At 53.5% G+C, this 22,814-nt stretch overlaps 1 protein-coding gene and 2 non-coding genes across 3 annotated transcripts in view; all 3 read right to left on the bottom strand.

Annotated features, from left to right (window-relative positions):
• The window catches only part of RPS17 (ribosomal protein S17), a 10,118-nt gene extending 1,562 nt beyond the window's left edge, over positions 1-8,556 (bottom strand). Inside the window, exons 1-4 of the mRNA XM_024213791.1 lie at positions 8,461-8,556; positions 7,368-7,519; positions 5,140-5,245; positions 984-1,049 (exon numbers count right to left, since the gene is read on the bottom strand). Coding sequence (XP_024069559.1) covers positions 984-1,049; positions 5,140-5,245; positions 7,368-7,519; positions 8,461-8,463 — 327 coding nt within the window. The 5' untranslated portion in view covers positions 8,464-8,556. The remainder of the gene's footprint in view (positions 1-983; positions 1,050-5,139; positions 5,246-7,367; positions 7,520-8,460) is intronic.
• Positions 4,357-4,491, bottom strand: LOC112116353. Its single transcript, XR_002908900.1, has one exon. It is a non-coding gene; the product is annotated as a small nucleolar RNA SNORA71 (small nucleolar RNA).
• On the bottom strand, positions 5,541-5,674 carry LOC112116354. The gene has a single exon (XR_002908901.1). It is a non-coding gene; the product is annotated as a small nucleolar RNA SNORA71 (small nucleolar RNA).
• Positions 8,557-22,814: the final 14,258 nt, after the last annotated feature.

The following is a 22,814-nucleotide window of genomic DNA, read 5'->3' as shown; positions in this document are numbered from 1 at the left end:
TGTTAGTCTTAAAGGTGCCACAGGACCCTCTGTTGCTTTTTACAGATTCAGACTAACACGGCTACCCCTCTGATACTCTGTAGTGGTTGTGTTCTAATCAGGGGCAGGAGGCCTTGAGCACAGCTCTGGTGTCAGAGCACATGTCCCAGTGGTGAAGGGGAGACCCAAAACAAAAACAGGCTTCTAGGCCCTTGTGCAGCTAAGAGCAACTCCGAGTGGGAAGGAGCACTGCATGCAGGAGAGCTCGGGGAAAACCATACCAGACACTGAGTCCTAGAGGCTGGTACAGAAGAGACTGGGGGTGGGCAGGGAAGGAAGAGAATGCGTGTGTCCGTCACCACTAGCGAGTCCATGGCAAAGTCCTCTCCAGGTAGCCTGCCCCTCCCCCTTTCATGCTGCTGGAGCTGGGATTTCTGGCAGGGTTGTGGCCCTTGATCGTGCTCAGGAGAGCTGGCTATTTCATATTTCAATTCAGAAGCCCCAGCCCCACCCCGGTATAACTAATATATCACCCCCACCGGCCCCAGAGCTCTGGACAGAAGTGGGTGAGCACTGTTACCCGCTTTACAGACAGGGACACACAGAGGCTCTCAGGTGCTGACGGGGGGTTTCTGGCTCCCTGAGATGTAGGCGAAGAACTGCCTAGCTGTATCGCAGTTGAAAGCCATGCTAGCAGGGTCAGAATGGTGTTGCTGGCAGGCTTCTAGAAAAGCTTTTCCAGCCACTGTTGGGGGGGAAGGGGGGGATTTTTTTCTGGACAATTCATAATAATTGCACTACAGAGGCCAGTCAGTCCATGGCCCAGGTCTAACAGAGTAACTGTGCTCGAAACCTGCTCATAAAGTCCTCCAAACAGCTTGCTAGGAGGCTCTCCCTGGTGCCTGAACAAGGCCTTCAGTCTGCACTGAGCTATGATGGCTAAGAGCTTCCACCTCCAGAAGAGCGAAGGCACAAGCCAATCTCTCTGAAGAGACCACACTCACCAGCAGCTTCAGCATTTCCTTAGTATCTGGGTCAACTTCAATGATCTCCTGGTCAAGGGCAGAGACCTGCAGAGGGAAAAAGAACATGGATGCACTTTGTTAAACATCACACACATACACAGTGCTCTGGGAGTCTAGCGTTACTCAGACCCCACTCAGAGATGGTCAGAAGCTGGAGTGGGTCCCCACAGACAAAGCCTGCGACTCTCCAACCAGTCCAGGGAGTTGGCTGCTCACATGGCGCCGACTCCTTGAGGCCAGTTGCTAAACTCACATCATCGAACAGGAATGAAGGGTTTGAGAAGCCCTGAGCTAAGACAAATGCTTCTCATTCACAAACAGCCACCTCTGCAGGGACAAGCCTCCACCACAGCTCACTGCCCTCACATTCCACTGCTTGGGAAACTCCACTTGTCCCAGAAATACTGTGGGGAGAGCTGTGAAGTGCACTAAGAATCCAGCTATACAACACTGTCAGGAGCAGAGCAGGAGCTCTCAGCATGGACAGTCTCTTCTGCCTTCAGCCATCTTCCCTAAAGCATATGGGACCTTCGCAACTCCAGCTGTGTCTAGGATACTGCCCTCAATTCCCATGTGGCAGCAAACCAGCCTCCTGCAGAGAGCTGAGACTGAATTCATCTCTTTATAGCCAATCCACACTGTTCCTTCCCCAGGCCAGTGTAGGCAGCAGGCAGTTACTGCATGACAGGAGGGTGTTTGCTTGCAACACACAACGGAGTCTGGGGCCCTCACACTTGGCTGCACCTACTGACATAACTCTGGACTTCACCTGCCTTGCTTCTATCACCACGCCCTGCCATGGCTCCTGGCAGCCAGCAGTCACCAGAATCACACCACTCAGTTCAGAACCAGTAAATAGCAGAGTAACCAGCCGCAGGCAAAAAGAAAGAGCTTGAAAACGTATGAAAGGCAGAAGTTAACCTTTTGGTGTCCAGATTTCAAGAATGAGGCCTTTAACACTCTTGCACCCTCAGGATTAATGGCACCCCTACAGGGTGGCTAGGGATCTTTTTACCCCCATTCTTAACATTGGTTACATTTAGTGTTTTAGTTCAGAAAGATGCACCCGCTTTAGTAACGTTTCTCAAGTGTTACCAGAATCTCATGAGACTGCTGAGCAGTATCATTTAGAGTACTCCTCTGAGCTGAGAGAAACAAGTGCCACGCTTCATTACCACCGTTGTGACAGCACCACAAACTCAGACTCAACGATAAGCCCAGGCTATATTTGAACCACCTCCACCAGCTATGCTCCTCCCTTCACGGTTTGCCATTTGAAGTCAATGGGACTGATGTGCCTAAGTCACTTGTGAGTGTGATTTTTTTCCAAAAGCCCCACGTTCCTAGACATGAATGAGCTCAGTAGCCAATCTTTTGGCCTACGTGCAGAACAGGTATTGGGAAGCTTTTCAGTGTATCAACAGTCCAAATAACTTTTCACTATTAACACTGGAGTGAGTCTGTTTTGAAGTGACAAAGGGGTGGATCACTCCAACTGCCCTGTTCGGTACACTCCCCCTGAAGCTCTGATACTGGCCGCTGCTGGATACCGGTCCAATGGATACTGGCAGTTATGTTCTTGCATAAGAGAAACATTAAATAAAAATACAATTTCAGCCCCGGATGCTGCAGACACTTATGTACATGTTTGACCTTCCATGAATGGTCCCTTTGAGGTCAGTGGGATCATTAGTGAGAGTTAAATTACAAACCAAGGCCTTCATTTTCAATATTTTGTTTTTTGCCTATGGCAGTTTTGTGAAATCCCAATAAGTTACCCCATCAGAAGTGTCACTTCAAAAGAACACCACAGCATGGACGCTTTATAACTAATCACAGTTTAAATTCAATTGGTAATAAATAGTAGAAATTTCCAAGTTAGTTTGACAATTCTGAACCTGATTTAAATCTCTCCCCTCCAGAGCTCACCCACCTTGGATCCATTGCAAATATCTGCTTACGCTACAAGCTTTACATGTCCTGTTGTAACTGTTTGATCTTGCCCTTGCAGCAGAATCACAGCATATATGAACCTTGGCTATCTCCAAGTTCTAACAGCACCCCTACGGCCTAAGGAAGCAGGAGACGTAGTACAGTGGGCCAAGAAGACTCTCTCTTGCTTCAGAGTTCAAGCATTTATCACTGACTATCCAAAACCCCTAATGCAGGAGTTGGCAGGAGTCAGCCAATGATTTGCCATGAGTTCCTGTACATGCTTCTTATTTAAGGGCTCTGAGTAAATAGTTATTTTTCGTCTGCCACAAAATGACACTTGTGGGCATTTGTCTGATAAAGGGAGCAAGAGATCTGCCTAGTTTTACTGTAGCTTCTGCAAGAGGTTCTGCCAAAAGGCTATTTTAGAGTTTCTTACAGCAACAGTGACTCACAACCAAACTCCCTTGCCTGCCACAGGAGTACAAAGGAGTTATTTCTCCGCTCAGTGACACTATGGGAAGACAGCTACATCAGGGCTCTCCTCTTTCAGCTGATACCAGCAAGTCCTGCCCTTGAAGCGCAGATAGTAACAGGTCACTAGCTGCATTATTCTAGCAGTCAGACATTTTGTGCAGAGAATCAAAGGAAGGTGGGGGCATGATTTCTCCCCCATCTGCCTACTGCAGGGTACGTACACCTTCCTTTGGGGCTGGCCATTGCCAGAGGCAGGGCACTGGGAGAGATGGGGCTGGGATTCAGTATGGCTATTCCTATGTTCCTAGCGTGCCAAGTTCTCAGAGCTGGCTAGAACTTTTGTGAGAGGGCAGACACCTCCCAGGTAGACCTGAGAGGGATGGGATTGCCAGTGACAGCTGGGGACTGGACTCAATGACCCAGAGGCCCCTTCCAGTCCTATGATTGGGACACATGGGTGGTAGCTGTGAGGGAGCCAGCCTAACACACACTATCAGGAGGGAGGCAAGAGCAGGCACAGTCCACCTGCATTTACATCACGTGTTACCCAGCCAGCACATCATGGACTGGAGCAGATCAGCAGGGACTCCCCACTTCCAGGGAAAGTGGAGATCTGCAAGCCAGGTATCAAGGAGGGAACAGCCCCAACCCACCCAGTGACATCAAAGCTCCCATTACACTCACTGGCATCACACCTGTTTTTCATAAGACTTCTAGTGACAACTGAACTCTACACTCAGAATCTGCCACAGAACCAAACCTGTGGTCACAAAGGAGTGCCAGCCTTTGGGTGAAGTGCACATTGAAGACAAGTCCTGAAGCTGGCTTGTTGCTGTTTGTCACTTCATAGTCCATGATGCTGCAAAAATAATTTTGTTGGAAGCCAATTTGAGGTCACCTACCGCACCCACCCCATTGGACTGGAGGTGAGGGCAGGAGGTAGTGTTTGAAAGTTACAGGGTTTGGTAGGGATAGGAATGAGCCCCCCAAACACGGGAAAAAGCTTTCACAAGCTCCTCTCCCTGCACTATCAATGACCAGGTCACAGGCAAGACCAGAGTCACTTTCGAATGCAGGTTCAGGATGAGAGCCCTTTAAACCCCGCTGAGGAGTGGAAGAGGGGGTGGAAGGGGAGAGATGCTAGTTAGGGCATAAGATTTCTGGATGAACCGAACTGAAGCAATGACAAGTGAGCGCCAACTTGCTCTCCCACTGCCTGTCCAAGTGAGAGTTCAGGAAAGCCCTGTCCCATTCTGGACCCTCCACAGATAAGCGCAGGAGTTGTAGGACACTTGAATTTCAATGCGATTCACAACAACATACATCGCAGCTGTCACACTTTACACCAAGGGAATTATTTCTCCACATTTTACAGATCCGAAAATGGAGGCAGGGATTATTTGCTCCACAACACAAGTCAGCAGTACAGCTGAGATTAGAAAATCAGGAGTTCCTGGCTCCCTATGTCCCTGGGGATTTTTCAGGACAAGTCATCAGTCTGTCAGCCTGGATCCTTCTCAAAGCCCAGCCCTGTGCAGCTAACTCAGGCTATCCAGACGTGGTCACATTTCTCAGGAAAGGAGAGATCTCATGGTTGCTGGTGTGATAAGCAGAATGGAAGCCCCTTTGTTAGCTGTGCAGAAGCTGGATACCAGCATGTCAGGATAAGCCACTCTGCCTGGCAGAAGAGGCCTGAGATGCACCCAAGTATGGTCAGAAATCTTACCTCAGGGACATAGTTATCCCTCCTCTCTCTCTCCTCTTCCTGCAGTTTAATGGAGATACCTCTGACAGGCCCCCTCTGAATACGCTTCATCAGATGGGTGACATACCTGCAGGGAGAATCCGAAAACTGGTCAATTGGCACCCCATTTTCTTACATATCTCACACTGACAACAGCTTTAACCTACCCATCGGAAGCCCTAGCTTTACATTTCTGCTCTCCGTAATACTGGAAGAGGTGGGTCACTAGAGACCTTGTATCTGTCTCATATTTAAACCCCTACAGCTGCTCATATCTACCCTGCCATTTCACAGCCAGAGACCACATTAACTTGGCAGCAGAAGCTCCCTTCCTCCACCACTCTCAGGAGGCAGGACAGGAAGGCCAAGGAGACCAGCAGCAATGTCTGAAAGTTACAGGGTTTGGTAGGAATGAGGATGAGTCCTCCAAACACGGGAAAAGCTTTCACAAGTTCCTCTCCCTGCACTATCAATGACCAGGTCACAGACAAGACCAGAGTCACTTTCGAATGCAGGTTTCAAAGCAAGTAAGCCGAGCACACAGTCTCTCCTAGTTCAGTGACTGAAGCCTTGGGAGGCTGGTTATAAACAACCCAACTTAGACACCAGAGTATTTCCTTCAAGCTCCAATTCAATGCAGCTGCAAATGCACACACGAGGCTGGCAGAGGCAAGTCAAACAGCAACAGGCCTCCAGGACCCACCTGAATTAAGTATACCTCTCTCCCAGGGGTACGCAAGAGGATAACTGGACACTTCTGACTTTGCCTGCTGGAGAACTGCAGCTCTGTTAATCTGCAAGCCTCTCTCTACCTCCCCCCCCTAAAGACAGGTGGCACAGGGATCCTGAGCCTGCAGCAATGCAAATGGCCAACACTAATTGCAGCACAAAGTAAAAACTCACCCACTCCCATACTGGATTTGCCCCAAGGAAAACGAATACAGCAAGCTCTGACCAGAAAGGCAGTGAAATAGACGTCATAAGAGATTAAGATGTCAAAGTACATTTTAGCACTTCCAGAACACCAAGTAATTCAAGCTCAGATTCCCCTGAGGTATTTAGGTGGATAACTTCTGTTTAAAATCAATGAGAGAGGCACCTAAATACCTCTGAGGATCTAGGCCTCAGTGTCTAGGGAAGTCTGACCAGCTAACCTGACAGCTGCCTGCTAGAGGAGCCCAGAACAATGGACAAGGGGAGAAAAAGATTTCCATGCAACTCTGTATTTGTTAGTTGAGATACACAGAGCCTGAGCCAAGACTCGTTAAAATCTGTTAAAGCAAAACAGTAATGAAACAGCTACACTAAAAAGGACTGACACTCCGAAGTGCTACTAGGGTAGAGAAATAAAGAGATTTTAGTCTATCAGAAACCGAGTTCAAACATAAGGAAGATTCTATCAACACACTTACATTAAGCAGAGATTGAGTTGTAATTAGTAAGTATAGGTAAGCATCAATTGCTCCTGCCATGGACAAGTTATCCAGAAGTTAAATGTTTTTAAGATGCTGGGTAAGGACTAAAGAGCATGTGTTACTTAATCTACCAAATAAGGCAGTACTCAATGATGCTTAAACATTCTATAGAAATTGTATTTCTAAAGATATGATTAATCTAGTGATATTACAAACAATTTTCAGATCCCTGCCAGTGTAAAAATTTAAGTTGGCTTAGCCAGGTGGAAACTACCCTTCAAAATTCACAAAAATCTACAAAAACAACGAGGAGTCCGGTGGCACCCCTTAGACTAACAGATTTATTTGGGCATAAGCTTTCATGGGTTAAAAAAACCAAAAACCCCACTTCTTCAGACGCATGGAGTGAAAATTACAGGTCCATGAAAGCTTATGCCCAAATAAATCTGTTTGTCTATAAGGGGTGCCACCAGACTCCTCGTTGTTTTTGTGGATACAGACTAACATGGCTACCCCTCTGATATATAAAAAACTACGCCATCCTAGCTCACTAGGGATTTTTCAGCACTCCAAAAGCCTTAATCCATGGCTCCAGTGTCAGAGCAAGGACTGGGACATTCAGATTCCAGATGCATTTACTGAGATTATCAAAACATACTTATATTAATACCTTTGTAACAGAATGAGAGTTTCTTCTCACCCCTCAGACTGAGAACAAAATTCACCACCCCAGAGCTAGGATGTGTCAAGCTAAACCCTCATACAAGAGCACAGCAAGTCCCAGGGCTGCCTTACCCAGCTATTTTATTGCGCAGTTTCTTGCTAGGGATGATGGCAATCTCTTCACACACCCGTTTGTTCGTGTGGAAGTCATTCCCTAGCCGGGTGTAGTACTTTTCAATGATGACCCGGGCAGCCTTTTTCACGGTCTTTGTTCGCACACGCCCCTAGAAGATTTGAAGAAGAACAAATCACCACAGTGTGAAATAGCAAAATCTCCCCATCTGTTTCTGATTGCAGCTCGAAGTGCTCCTGCTGAGCTCCTAAAGAGACACTAAGGTGGCATTAACCCCTTACCCTGTAACAGAGGGCAACTTTCCTTCAGGAAACTGAACTCATGAGCCTGACATATACAGTTCATTACATCCAAGCCTGTAGACAGGAGGCTAACATGACCCTAGCATGCATGCTAAGCCTGGCCTAATACACAGAAATCTGAAGCTATCTGTGTCTAAGTACCTAGAAGACCGAGGAACCCCAGGAGCTCTGGCTTCTCTTTTCACCCTCAAGCCCCCAAACTTCTTAACAGGCAGCGATGGTGAGGGGTATTTTTGGAGGCCCTGCCCCCATACCCACACTCTGTACGGGTAAAACTCTCATTTCGGGGAGCCAATACTTCTCCGTAAACTACTGCTCGCAGGGCCCAGCCCGTGGTGAGACCCAGGGAGACAGACAGGCCTACACCAGGGATCCTCACACCGCAGCGGGCCCGCTCCTAAGTCACTAGGCGCCAACCCCGCGCAGCGCCCCGAGATACCACGGCTCGCTCCTTCCCCCAACCCCTCCGACGGGATCCCAGCAGGGCCCGGCCCCAACATGGGCGAGCGCGGATCCCGCACCCCTGCAGCCGGGCTGGGTGAGCCCAAAGCCCCGGGGCCTCCGAGCCGCCCCAGGGAACTGGCCTCCCCAGGATCGCCGAGCACAGGCACCGCCTGTCCCCCCCGCAGCTCCCCGAGCCCGGCCCGCCCGAGGCGCCCCGCCCCACAGGCCTCGTCCCGCTCCCCGGCGGCGGCAGCAGCCCCCCAGCGCGGCCCAGGCCCCGGCAGCCCCGGCCCGGGACGGATGGCGGCGGATTGAGGAGCAGGAACGAGCCAGGCCCGGTACCCACCATATTGGCAGCGGCCGGTGAAGAGGGCAAAGGATGCCGGGAAAAGAGCTATAACGCGGGCGCGGCTAGAAGGGCGCTGTGAGTCCGGGGAGAGCGCGGGCCGGCCGTCCACAGCGCCACCCAGCGGCTAGGTGGATGCACACCAGAGACTGCGGGAGTCCACAGCGCCACGCCGTGGCTAGGAGGTGGAATATCGCCGCCCTAAGCCCAGAGTAACGCCTGGGGGTGCTGCAGACAGAGTTAGGGGCTCTGCCCAGCTGTGAACAGGGTCACCCAGCGCCAGGCGAGCTGGGAGCAGGTTTGTAACCATAGTAACTGTCCCCCAGGGAGGGCTGGCAGAGCTGTCCTGCCCCTGCAGCTGGCTATGGCTTGGTGGCACAGCAGCACCAGCACGTCCGCCCCATGGGAACACCAGCATCCCCCACTCCAGTGCCCGTGTTGTGATTAGAGTTTGTCTTTAAGAACCAGCCCTGTAGCCTCAGCGTTCACTTTAGCCCATTACCGTGCACATGGGCACAGAGAACAGCTAGAGAACAGGGCCCCTAGCGGGTCACAGGAGCGGGAGGCCCATGAAAAGTGATGTGGGCTAGGGGTGGGGGCTTTCACTGCTGTTTTGGTGTATGGGGAGTGATCATAGTGGGGGAGCACCGCCGCGACCCCTGGAGTGGCGCTGACATATCACGCCATAAAGGGGGCTGCGTGCTCCCCCCACCCTCAGTTCCTTCTTGCCAGACAACTCCGACAGAGGGGAAGGAGGGCGGGATGTGGAATACACCTGAGCAACACATCTCGAAGAACGCAAGTTACAGAACAGGTAACTGTCCTTTCTTCTTCGAGTGATTGCTCATGTGTATTCCACTGTAGGTGACTCCAAGCTATTCCTGATGGAGGCGGGTAGGAGTTTAAGTGTAAAGTTTTAAGGGTTACCCGGGCGGAGCACTGCCCTACCAAGCCCGGTGTCATCCCTTGCTTGGGAGACGATCGTATAGTGCGATGAAAAAGTGTGGACAGAGGACCACGTAGCAGCCCTACAGATGTCCTGAATAGGGACATGAGCCACATAGGCCGCTGACGAGGCCTGGGCTCTCGTCGAATGGGCCTTCACAATAGGAGGCGGGGGAACCACTGCCAGGTCGTAACAGGTGCGAATGCACGAAGTGATCCAGCGGGAGATCCGCTGGGTGGAGACCGGTCGCCCCCCCATGCATTCTGCCGAAGCAATAAAAAGCTGGGGGGACTTCCTAAATGGCCTGGTTCTGTCTAAGTAAAAGGCCAGCACTCTGCGCACGTCTAACATGTGCAGGCGGCGTTCCTCATTAGAGGAATGGGGCTTAGGACAGAGGATCGGGAGGAAAATATCCTGATCCATGTGGAAAGCCGAGACTACCTTCGGCAAAAAGGCAGGATGAGGGCGGAGCTGAACCTTGTCCTTATGAAAGACCGTATACGGCGGTTCAGAGGTCAGGGCCCTGAGCTCGGAGACCCGGTGGGCTGAGGTGATAGCCACTAAGAACGCCACCTTCCACAACAGGTGGGACCACGAACACGTGGCTAACAGCTCAAAGGGAGGCCCTATGAGGTGGGAGAGTACCAGGTTTAGGTCCCAGAGCGGGACCGGGGGTCTGGCATAAGGGAATGCCCGATCTAACCCTTTCAGAAACCGGGCTGTCATGTGATGTGAAAACACAGGCCCTGCACCGGGTGATGGAAAGCTGAAATGGCTGCCAGGTGCACCCTGATGGAGGAGGGCGCCAGGCCTTACGTCCTAAGGGACAGGAGGTAATCGAGGACAAGCTGGATAGACGCGGAAGAGGGAGAGGAATCTCTATCCCTCGCCCACATAGAGAACCTATACCACTTAGTCAGGTAGATTCGCCGCGTGGAGGGTTTCCTACTTTCCAGCAGGACCTTTCTTACATCCTCAGAACACCTCCCTTCCTCCTTATTTAACCATGAAGCAGCCACGCTGTCAGGTGGAGCGCGGCTAGGTTGGGATGGAGGAGACGACCTTCCTCCTGGGAGAGGAGGTCTGGGCGTAGCGGCAGCCTGCAAGGAGGGGCCGCTAAGAGTTGCAGCAGGGACCCGTACCAATGCTGACGGGCCCAATCCGGGGCTATGAGGATAATCCTCGCCCCGTCTGACTTCACCTTCTGTAGGACCCTGTCTATTAAGGGGAAGGGCGGGAAGGCGTACAACAGGGGCCCCGACCATGGGAGCAGGAACGCATCTGATAGCGCCCCGTCGCCCTCTCCCGCTCTGGAGCAGAATCGAGGACACTGTCAATTCTGGGCAGTGGCGAACAAGTCTACCTGGGGAGCACCCCACTGTAGGAAGATCCACCTGGCCACTTCCTTGTGCAGGGACCACTCGTGCTGTTGGGAGAATACCCTGCTCAGGCGGTCCGTGAGCGTGCTGCTCTTGCTGGGCAGGTAAAAAGCCCGAAGGAGTATATTGTGGGCTATACAGAACTCCCACAGGAGCTGGGCTTCCTGGCATAAGGCCCGGGAACGCGTGCCCCCCTGTTTGTTGACGTAATACATGGCGGTCGTATTGTCCGTGAGGACTCTGACCACCCTCCCTTGTATGTGCTGGCGAAATGCCACACACGCCAGGTGTATGGCCCTGAGCTCCCTGACATTTATGTGCAGGGTTAGTTCCTCTGGTGACCACATACCCTGGGTCCTGAAATCCCCCACGTGGGCTCCCCAGCCCAGGTCCGAGGCGTCCGACAGTAGATCTAGTGAGGGAGGGGGCTCTCAGAAGGGAATACCCTGAAGCATGTTGCTCGGGAGGGACCACCATTGGAGGTCTGCCACCGCCTTGGGCGGCACCGTGACCACCTTGTCCAGGCTGTCCCTGGCCTGGGAATACCAGGAGGCCAGCCAGAGTTGAAGGGGACGCATCCGAAGTCTGGCATGTCTCACCACATAGGTGCAAGCTGCCATGTGGCCCAGGATTTGGAGGCACACCCGTGCTGTGGTTACCGGAAAGGCCGTGACTGAGGCGATGAGAGCTTTGAGCATCTCGAATCTGTCCCGTGGGAGGGAGGCCATGGCTACCCGGGAATCTAACAGCGCCCCTATAAAGTTTATGCGATGAACCGGAATTAACGTGGATTTCTCCTCGTTTACCAGTAGGCCTAGAGCCCCGCAGGTGTCTAGCAGGAAGCTCGTCTGCTGCTGCATCAGAGCGTGAGACCGGCCCTTGAGCAGCCAGCCGTTGAGGTAGGGGAAGATCTGCAGCCCTTTCCTCCTGAGGTGGGCTGCCACCACCACCATACATTTTGTAAATACCCTGAGGGCAGTAGAAAGGCCAAAGGGGAGGACCGTAAATTGGAAGTGGTCCTGACCCACCAGGAAACGGAGGAAGCGCCTGTGACCCTCAAAAATGTGGATGTGAAAGTACGCATCCTGGAGGTCCAGCGCCGTAAACCAATCCCCCTGGTCTAGGGATGGAATAATAGAGGCCAGGGACACTATGCGGAATTTGCAACGCACCAGAAACTGGTTGAGATTCTGCAGGTTGAGGATGGGCCGAAGCCCGCCCTTCGCCTTGGGGATGAGGAAATACCTGGAGTAAAAGCCCCTGCCCTGGTATTCCCGTGGTACCCTTTCCACCGCTCCCAGAGAGAGGAGGCGCTCTACCTCCCGGCCGAGAAGGAGGGTATGCTCCGGGGCCCCGGCCGGCTGCCCGGACAGGGGACAGTTGGGAGGGGTTGAAACAAACTGCAGCCTGTACCCTTGGGAGATGGTGCTGAGGACCCACTGGTCCGACATTATATGGGACCACTGCAGGTGGAAGTCCGATAAACGGTTTAGAAAAGGTAACTTTATTAACTGGGTGGGGGGTACACTGGCAACAGGCCCGGTGACCCCCCTCAACGAGTCAAAAACGCTGTTTCCCCGGCCGTTTGGCCTTCGAGGCCCCAGGCTGTGGGGCCGAGCGGGATTGGCGTTGGGACTGGCGCCTTTGATCCCTCTGCCGCTTAGGTGGGGGTTCATATCTGCCCCTAGCTAGTGGAGCAGAGGGTTGAGGCCTGGGCTTGTCCTTGGCAGGCGGGATGTACAGGCCTAGCGTCTGCAGGGTGGTGCGGGAGTCCTTCATCCCGTGCAGACGGGTGTCTGTCTGGTCCGCGAAAAGGGCCTTGCCATCAAACGGCAGGTCCTGCATTATGGACTGGGATTCTGACGACAGTCCCGAAAGCGAGAGCCACGACGCCCGTCGCATGGAGACCGCGGAAGCCATCGAATGAGTGGCTGTGTCCGCCGCATCCGAAGCCACCTGGAGAGCCGCTTTGGCGGCGGTCGCACCCTTCTCAATCAGCGCCCGGAACTCCTTCGCATCCTTGTCAGGAATGAGGGGCTCAAACTTGGGGAGGAATCCCCAGAGATTAAACTTGGCTCAGAAGCGCCTGATGGTTGGCCACTCTGAGCTGGAAACTCGCTGACGAATAAACCTTTTTTCCAAAGGTATCAAGTCTATGAGCGTCTTTGTCCTTTGGCGTGGGCACGGGCTGACCATTCCGCTCGTGGTGGTGGACCGACTCTACCACCAGGGAGTCTGGAGCTGGGTGGGTGTAAAGGTACTCGAGACCCCTCGTGGGGATGAAGTGCTTCCTCTTGGCCTTCTTGGAAATAGGGGCAAGAGAGGCTGGGGTCTGCCAAAGGCCCATGGTGATATTGGCGACTCCTTGGTGGAACGGAAGTGCCACACGCCCCGGTACCGAGGAGGCGAGGACATTAAAGAGAGTATCGGAGGGCTCCTCCATCTCCTCGGCCCGGAGCTCGAGGTTGGCTGCCACCCTCCGAAGCAGCTCTTGATGTGCTTTAAAGTCCTCTTGGGAAGAGGGAGGCGGTACCGCAACCGAATCGCCGTGTGCCGAAGAGATGGATGGTGCGGTGCCTTCGGTGGCCAACGGCATCGTGGGCTCCGCGTCCGGGGTCAGTGCCAGGGTTCGGTGCCCACGGCCTGATCCCAGTGCCGGGGAGGCGACGCGGGTCGGCCCTGAGAGGCTCCCGCCACGGAGTGAGGTCCTGGCTGCGCAGGTGCCTGAGGCCACGGTGCCCACTGGCACCATTGTCCCTGCCAGGGCATGGCCTGGAACTGAGGCGCATCGGGCGGCAGGACTGGTTGTTCTTGCGGCGTGGTGCGGCCCAGGGAGAGACGGCTGCGTACTGAAGCCGAAGTCCTGGAAGAGTGAACGGTGCCGTGGGAACGACTGGAGCGGTCTCTGTTGTGACGGCTCCTACCCCGAGACTTCGACCTGGACGATGTTGACAGGTAGATGTCCGAGGAACTGTCTCTGGACTCCCTGTGGCGCCTGTGGCCACTGTGCCGCGGTGCCGGGGACTCTCGAGACGTGCTCAGGGCATGGCTTCTGCGATGGCGGGCTTCTGAGTATGAGCGCCGGTGCCGACGGCGTCGAGACCTGTTCTTCTCGGAGCGGCTGGAAGAGGAACGGTGTCGTTTCTTGTCGCCTCCGCGACGGCGTCCAAGAGCGGAGGAGTGGGAACCGCTCGTCGAAGAGTCCGGACGTGGAGTCAACGTGCGTCTTGGGGCTCTGCTCGGCACCTCAACCCGGGACGGTGCCTTGACCTCCAACACCTCCAGGGAGGGCTGTTGGGTGCCCAAAGGCGGCTTCCCATGGGACCGGGGGCCCGACTGAGGCGGCGCTCCCGGCATTGGAAGCGCCAAGATGTCACGCGCAGCCTGAGCTGCCTCTGGCGTCGAAGGCATGCGTACCTCCGGCGAGGCTCGCGCAGACGGGACTGGACTACTCCGCTCAGCTCGAGTCGGAGGTCTCCGTCCCGATGGGGATCGCGAGCTGCCCAACTCGGGTCTGGCCTCACCCCTGTCCTTCTCTCGGCGCCGCTGAGACTTCCCTTGCTTCTTAGCTGGGGAGTGGTGCCGGGACGTCGACGGCACTTCGCTGCGCACCGAGGATGCGGTACCGGGTGCCGATTTGGAACGGCGCACCGGAGGCGCTTCGCCACGTGCCAAAGACGCGGAGCCCAGCGCGGTGTCAGCTCGACGCGCCAGTGCCGGGGCCAATGCTGACTCCATTAAAAGAGCTTGGAGACGGATCTCACGCTCCTTCTTCATCCGGGGCTTAAAGGAGCGGCAGATCTTGCACTTGTCACTAACGTGAGACTCGCCCAGACAGCGAAGACATTGATTGTGTGGATTGCTTCTGGGCATGGAGTTGCGACAAGAGTCGCATGACTTGAAGCCTGGGCCACGGGGCATGCCCCGAGCCAGGCACTCACAAAAGAAAGTTCAGTAAGCGAAGAAATCAGTGAAACTGGATACCGCTAAGCTAGAGACGCTGCAGCTAAACTAAGCTGGAGCAAGTTCCGGCAAGAAGGAACTGAGGGGCGGGGGAGCACGCAGCCCCCTTTATGGCGTGATATGTCGGCACCACTCCAGGGGTCGCAGCGGTGCTCCCCCTCTACGGATACTGCTAAGGGAAAAACTTCCGGCACCGGTGCACATGGCGAGCACGCACACCTATAGTGGAATACACATGAGCAATTACTCGAAGAAGAAGTACTCAGTTCCAGACAGGGTCCCAGGGGAAGCTCTGTGTGCCCAGTGTCCCCTGCACCACAAAGATATGGGCATTGCGCAGCAGGGACACCACCCCCACACCCCTAGGACTCTGGGGCAGTGAGCTCCGAGGCCCAGGCCGAGGGCACAGAGCTTCCCTTTGACACTTTAGCTGGGAGAGGGGAACTGCTCAGTGGCTCCCTGGTTGAGCGTTTTGGGGAGGGCTCCAGGCTCTGCTGAGACCTTCTGGAGCAGAGATGGAGGCTCCTGCCCCACTCCATGGGGGAGAGGTGGGGCCGCCTTTCAGAGTCTCAAGATGGAACGGGTGGGCTCTGCTCAGCCTCCCTTGGGTGGCGGTCATGGCTCCTCTGCACCCGTCTGCCTGGGAGAGCCGGGCTCTGCCCCATTTCCCTGGACAAGGACACCGGGGCCTTCTGTCTGCACTTCCAGAGCCGCAAAGAGCCGCTGGGTTTCCCAGCTGCAGCTTGATGTCTCACAACAGGCTCGAGGGGCTGTTGCCCACCAGCCAATGAGCCCCCGGTACTCCTGCCTGTGATGGCCCCAGCCGACCTGACCAGTCCTCTTGGTGACAGCACAGCTGCTGTGGTGGTTTGTTGGGCTGAGGCTCCAGCGCCCTGAGGTGCCCCACTGGCTGGAATGGTCCTTTCCCACCGAGCCGATCGCTGAGGACAAGGTCTCCACAGCTTCCCTGGCCTCTGCGGAGGAGATGGCCCCACATCACCAGGAGCCTCTCGGTGTGGCAAGACTGCTCCTTTTGCCATCCTCAGGGGCGCGGCATTCGCCCTCCGCCTCTCCTCGTGTCCCGAAGAGAGGAACCCGCTGCTCAGAGCTTCCTGCCTCTGTTCCTTGGGCCCTGTCTGGGGAGAGTATGCAGTAAGCCCAGCCCTACCCTGCTCAGCCACTACAGGCCTGCCATGGGCTTGGGTCTAGGGTTGCCAAGTGTCCGGTTTTCGACAGGAACGCCCGTTTGAAAAGGGACCCTGGCGGCTCTGGTCAGTGCTGCTGACCGGGCCATTAGAAGGCCGGTCGGCGGCACAGCGGGGCTAAGGCAGGCACCCTCTGCCTGCCGTGGCTCCGCGTGGCTCCTGGAAGGAGCAGCATGTTCCCCCTCTGACTTCTATATGTAGGGGCAGCCAGGGGGCTCCACACGCTGCCCTTTCCCCAAGCTGGGAACCACAGGCAATGGGAGCTGCGGGAGTGGCGCCTGCGGACAGGGCAGCGTGCAGAGCTGCCTGGCCGTGCATCTGCATAGGAGCCGGAGAGGGAACATGCTGCTTCCGGAAGCTGCTTGAGGTAAGCGCCACCTGAAGGCTGCACCCTGACCAGGGCCGGCCCACAACATTTTGGCACCTGAGGCAGGGAACTCAAATGACGCCCCTATGGCCCCTCGCTTGGGCCAAAACTTTGAAAGGTCTCAATTCTGCCTTCTTCCTGTTCTACTCCTCTCATGGTACAGCTCTGCTACTTACCCCAATAAAGGAGAACTAACAACTTAAAATGCCTTGTTCAAAAATTTTAAGTAACACTTAATTTTCAAATGCCTGAACAGCAAATGTAACTTTTCTTGTCTGCATAGTAAACACTGGCATTTTTATCTGTTTGAATCATCAAAGTGGTGCTTTCCGTGCCTTCTTGGTTGCAAAGATTTGAACTGCTTCCTGAAGGTCCACAGTCTGGGCCAGCTCATGCTCTATTGGGATGGTTGCAAGGCCGACCAGCCTCTCCTGTGTCATTGTGGAGCATAGATGTGTTTTTATTAACTTCAGCTTGGAGAAGCTGCGTTCTCCACTGGCAACTGTTACAGGAAGTGTTAGAAGTATGCGCAGAGCAACAAAAGCATTTGGAAAGAGGATGGTCATCTTATTTGTGCACATATATTCCAGAACAGCCTTTGGAGTTGATCCTGCTGAAATGTATCTTGAAAGGGCTTTCAGTTCATCACCTAAATCACTTGCATCAATATTGCGCATGTCATCATGTGTCAACACTGTCTCTAGTGCCCTGCATTGCTGGTGTAGGTCTTCTTCAGGTATAGTGAGGAGTTTTGGAATATCATAAAACATCCCAAATATACTGCTGTGTTCCTTGAGCTGCATGAAACGTTCTTCAACTGACTGTATTGCACAATCTAGCACAGGGGTCTCAAACTCAGATGACCCCGAGGGCCGCATGAGGACTAGTGCATTGGCCCGAGGGCCACATCACTGAACCCCCCCCCCGCTGCCTCTGGCCCCGCCCCCACTCCACCCCTTCCAATTAGGCCCCGCCCGTGCCCCATTCCAATCCCTTCCCTGAAGTCCCCACCCCAACGCTGCCCCCAGGGGGTGCAGAAAGGGTGCAGGGTGCAGCGGGGGCTGAGGGCAGGGAGTTGAGGTGCAGAAGGTGTGCAGGGTGCTCAGGGCAGGGAGTTGGAGTGTGGGGTACAAGAGGGGTGCGGCAGGGGGTCGGGGTGCAGGGTGCAGCAGGTGGCTCAGGGCAGGGAGTGCAGGAGGGGTGCGGGATGCGGCAGGGGGCTCAGGGCAGGGAGTTGGGGGTTGGGTGCAGGAGGGTGCTCCGGGCTAGGATCAAGAGGTTTGGAGAGTGGGAGGGGGATCAGGACTGGGGCAGGGAGTTTGGGGTGCAGGATGTGGCAGGGGGCTCAGGGCAGGGAGTTGAGGTGTGGGATGTGGTGGGGGGCTCAGGGCAGGGAGTTGGAGGTGCAGGAGGGGTGCAGGATGTGGCAGGGGGCTCAGGGCAGGGAGTTGGGGTGTGGGATGTGGCAGGGGGCTCAGGGCAGGGAGTTGGGGTGTGGGATGCAGCAGGGGGCTCAGGGCAGGGAGTTGGGGGTGCAGGAGGGGTGTGGGATGTGGCAGGGGGCTCAGGGCAGGGAGTTGGGGGTGCAGGAGGGGTGCGGGATGTGGCAGGGGGCTCAGAGCAGGGAGTTGGGGGTGCAGGCGGGGTTCAGGGTGTGAGCTCCAGCCTGGTGCCGCTTACCTAGAGCGGCTCCGGGGTGGCAGCGGTGCTCACTGGGGCCAGGGCAGGCTCCCTGCCTGCCTTGGCCCCGGCTCCGTGCTGCTCCGTTCCAGGAAGCACCTGGAACCGTGTCCCTGCAGCCCCTGGGGGAGGGGGAGGGGCTCAGGCTTCCCTGCTTGTGCGGCTCTTGCAGCTCTTCCAGGTACCTCCCACGAAGCTCCCATTGGCCGCGGTTCCCTGTTTCCGGCCAATGGGAGCTGTGGGGGCGGTACCTGGCAGGAGGCAATGCCGGAGCCCTCTGCCTCCTTCCCCCTCCCCCCCCCGCCCGAAGGGACGTACTGCCGGCTGCTTCAGAGAGCAGCGCGGCGCTTGCAGCATCAGGAGGCAATCCCACGGGTAGGCAGAGGGGCGGGGGGAGTTTGGCGGGCCACACACAAGAGCCCTGCGTGTTTGAGACCCCTGATCTAGCACCTGGTTAAAGAATTCAACTTTGAATTGTTGTTTGGGGTCTCTTTTGGGATTATCCCATGCCTCTTAATCAAAATGTCTTCTTCTTCGGTGACTCTTGTATTCTTGAATGGGTGGGAAAATAGCTTCACTGTAAAGTTCCTCTGCCAACTTCTGTGCACTCTTCAGAACATTTTGAAACCCCCCACCGGTAAGACTGTAGGTATGACTTTGCTTTGTCTAGTTGTTCCATTGCTCCAGATATATCAAGGTCAACACCTTGGAGTCTCTTGCTTACAACATTTATTTCAAACAGTATGTCATGCCACAACACTAAGCCACACAGAAATTTGAAGTTATATATGTTTCTGGTGATTCCATTTCCCTCTGCCGCTCTTCTCCCACGAACAGTTCCTGTCATAGCATTATCCTCCATAATGGCAACTATGGCATCATCTATCTTCCCAATTTGGTGTTTGATAGGCTTTATTGCCTCCACTCGACTTTCCCATCTTGTGGCACTCAGTGGTTTCAGTGTCAGAGAGGATGTTCCCAGACGTTGCTTCAAAATTTGTCATCGATGAGTTGATGCAGAGAAAAATACATAGATGCTTTGAATTACATTAAAAAATTCAGCAGCCTCACTAGAAGCTGATGCTGCATCACTGACCACCAAGTTCAATGATTGAGAACTGCATGGGACAAAAAAAGCTCGAGGGTTTAACTCTCGGATCCGTGTCTGCACTCCTCTGTTCTTTCCTCTCATGTTGGCACCATTATCGTAGCCCTGACCTCTCATGTCAGCTATTGCAATTCCCGTAACTTCCAGCTTTTTAAGAAGCACATTTGTCATACCAGCTCCTGTAGTATCATCAATGTCAATAAATTCTAGAAAATGCTCTCTGACAGTCACCATTGCAGGGACATTTTCACTAGGTTCTGTTGTTGTTACAAAACGCACCATTAAAGTCATTTTTCCGTATGGCTGATGTCAGGTGTGCAGTCCAGAATAACAGAGTAATATCTTGCTGATTTCAGATCTGCCACAATCTTCTGTTTGACTTTTGTTGCCAGTAACTGTATGATCTTATTTTGAATTGTTTTTCCAAGGTAGTGGTGTGTGTACATTTCTTGGGTGGTGACTCTTCTTAGATTCTCCTGGATTACAGCATCAAACTCAGCCATCAGCTCCACAATTTTAAGGAAGTTTCCATTGTTTGGCACATACAGCTGATCTGAAGTGCCACGCAGTCCTAGGTTTTGGGTAGCAAGCACTCTCACAATGGCAATGAGCCTTTTCAGAACATTTTGCCAGTAAAGAGACTCAGATGCAATCTTCTCTTGATGCTGATCATCTATGGTGGCCTTTAACCTTAGTCTCATCTCAAATTCTTTCCTCTCTGGTGATTTGCTGCCTTCTCATGGCATGCCAGATTTCTAGCCAGATTTTTCCAGTCCTTTGTTCCTGTAGAACCCAATGTGGCTGGAACATTAGACTGGACGAGTTTGCAACAAAAACAGTATGCAGCATTCTGGGTTTTTGAGTACATAAGCCATGGCCTCTTCACTTTGTCACCATTGGGGATTTCACGCCAGTAATGTGTTGGATGGAAACTTCTATTTTCATTGTCTTTGGGGAACATGAAGTTTTTCACTTGCTGTGGCCCATGCAGTACAAGGAAGTCCCTCAGGCTATTGCTCAAGTGGGTCCACAGTCCTGGATCATCTAGACTTAAGGAACTAAACTCAGCAGCAGCTGTTTCTTGCGCCTCTTCTCTGATCTACACTTTTCTTCAGGAATGTGCATGGTTACATCCATTTGAGATGGAGATATGGATGCTGCAGTAGCTGCCAGGTCACCTGCACTCTGCCTAACTGGAAGATCAGGCATCTCCTCACCACTCACATCCTCACTGGGGCCGGAAGGCTCACCGTGAAATATGTATCTCAGGAGAGCTCCTTCCTGCTTAGATAGAAAAGCTTCCTTTGCTTTCTTTCTTTTTCTGAATGCTGCCCCAGAGGAGCGTCTTCTTCTTTCACTCATGACTGCTATCCTGTGCCAGCTATAGTGGCTCTCAACACTCAGTTGAAGGGGACAAATAAGCAGGCTGGTAGCAGGGCCTGAGTGAGGGAAGATATCGGCGTCTTAAGGGCCTAACTGGTTCCTACTACTTCAGTTGACTGCCTGTTCTCCTCAAGTAGGTTCAGGGAAGCTTCAGGAAACAGGAAGTTCCCTGAGAAGCTGGTGTTAATCAGTCCAGGCTCCTGGGGGTGCTAGAGAGGTAGATAAGAGGCTCCTCCTCCTCTCTCTCTCTCTCTCTCCCTGCAGCTCCTGCTGCTTTCTGTTATTCACTCTCACCTTTTCTCCTGCCTGCCTCTTATGTCTCTTGTGCCCTCCTTCCTCCAGCACAGCACTCCACCATCTCTGTGCATTTAGAGCAGAGAGACTACATGTGCACCAACAGCAGACACAATTTTCTACACTCTGGGTCCTAGTGGCACCCCTCCACAGTCTGGCACCTGAGGCGGCTGCCTCAGTTCGCCTCATGGTAAGGCCAGCCCTGACCCTGACCCCCTCCTGTGCCCCAACCCCCAGTCCCAGCCCTGATCCTCATCCCGGCCTCTGAATCCCTGGATCCCAGCCCGGAGCACCTTCCTGCACCCCAAACCCCTCATCCCCAGCCCCACCCCAGAGTCTGTATCCCCAGCTGGAGCCCTCAGCCCCCCTGCACTCCATCCCCCCTGCCCCAGCCTGGAGCACCCTTCCACACCCTGAATTGCCCATTTCTGGCCCCACCCCAGAGTCCACACCCAGAGCCCATACCCTCTCCTGCACCCCAACCCTCTGAGCCAGCTTGGTGAAAATGAGCGAGTGCATGAGGGTGGGGAGAGCGAGTGACGGAGGGGGGGAGGATGGAGTGAGCAAGGGGCGGGGCCTCAGAGAAGGCGTGGGGTAGGGGCGGGGTCTCAGAGGAGGGGCAGGGCAAGGGTGTTTGGTTTTGTGCGAGTAGAAAGTTGGCAACCCTGCTTGGGTCTCCCAGGGATGCAGAGAACCTCAGCCAAGGGGGGCCAGGTTCTGCGAATCTCTCCCACTATTCTGGGGGGGGGCGGGTCTTTGAGCCCCCGCCTTCCTGCCATTCAACCCACAGGGCAAAATCCTGGCTTTGTTGAAGTCAAAGGCACAACTCCCCTGGGCCTCTTTCCCAGGAGATGTAATTAAAAACTAACCATCCTGCCCTTCAAAGCCTGCTACCAGGCAGCACAGCCTAGAGCACCCCCTAAGCCGGGCCTGGCACAAGTGATGTGTTTCCCTCACTGGAGCATCTGGACACCTGATTTCAATCAAGGAAACCTTAGGTTCTGCTGACCAGCTGGGACCCCAGAGATGTGCGAGGACTGCTGAGATCCAGGGGCCTCTCGGTGCCAGAGGGAAGAGGTTATAGGGATGCCCTGGGCCTCAGGGGTGGCCCGTCCATATAGGCGAACTAGACGGTCGCCTAGGGTGCCAAGTGAAATGGGGCGCCAAATTTGAGGGGGGGAAATCAATTTTTTTTTAAAAATGAAAAAAAAATACAAATAAAATAACGAAGATGTCATTATTTCAATTCCTGTGCAAGTACGGAGAGAATATGAATTATAATTAATTTCTCTACATTTCTGAGAATTTATTAATATGTCAAATCTTTTATTTACTGCAAAAATAAATAATATTTTAGTGATTTTTTTTTTCAATTTGCGACATAGGGTCAAGATGACCCATTCCACAATTTTGATAAGCAATAACTCAGCCACAATGAAACACATCTGCTGGCGGCAAGAGCTGCAATGCTAGTGACACCTAACTCGAATATACATCAATATACATAGCCGGAAATTCATGTAGAGCGGAGATATCACAAGTTGATACATGTCAAACGGTCATTTTAACACACATCGCAGGTAGATGGTTAAGAATTGAGCGAATACTGTGGAAAATTGTGTTTCTTGGTGCCAAAGAATAAAGAATAACGTCTTTCAGCATTATAAATCCAAAATGTGAGTATCTTTAAGTGTTATTAAACCTTAGCATTATTATCGGGCTGTATAATTATGAACTTTCCTTTGTTATAACTGGTTCGCATGTAATAAATAAGGTCCATAAAAGAAAAGTAACAGCGTTAACGCTTAATAGACTACGAAAGCGATGATGTCACACTCCAAGCAGGTAACCCTGAGGAAGGGGATTACTTTCCAAACAACCAGTGTTGGGTTATAACGTCAAAAAAGGTCATTGTGTTTCCGTGTAAACGCTGTAACTAACTGTTTTAATAGGTAAGTGAGTGTATGTTACTAATCATTGAACCTTTAAGCAGTGAAAAGATGTGTTGGGATGGCTGCAATGTGGTTTA

This window comes from Terrapene carolina, unplaced genomic scaffold (assembly GCF_002925995.2).
Source record: "Terrapene carolina triunguis isolate 2854851 unplaced genomic scaffold, T_m_triunguis-2.0 Scaffold67, whole genome shotgun sequence".
Lineage (NCBI taxonomy): Eukaryota > Metazoa > Chordata > Testudines > Emydidae > Terrapene > Terrapene triunguis.
Note: the sequence above shows the minus strand (reverse complement) of the source record. Positions and strands in the feature narration are given on the sequence as shown.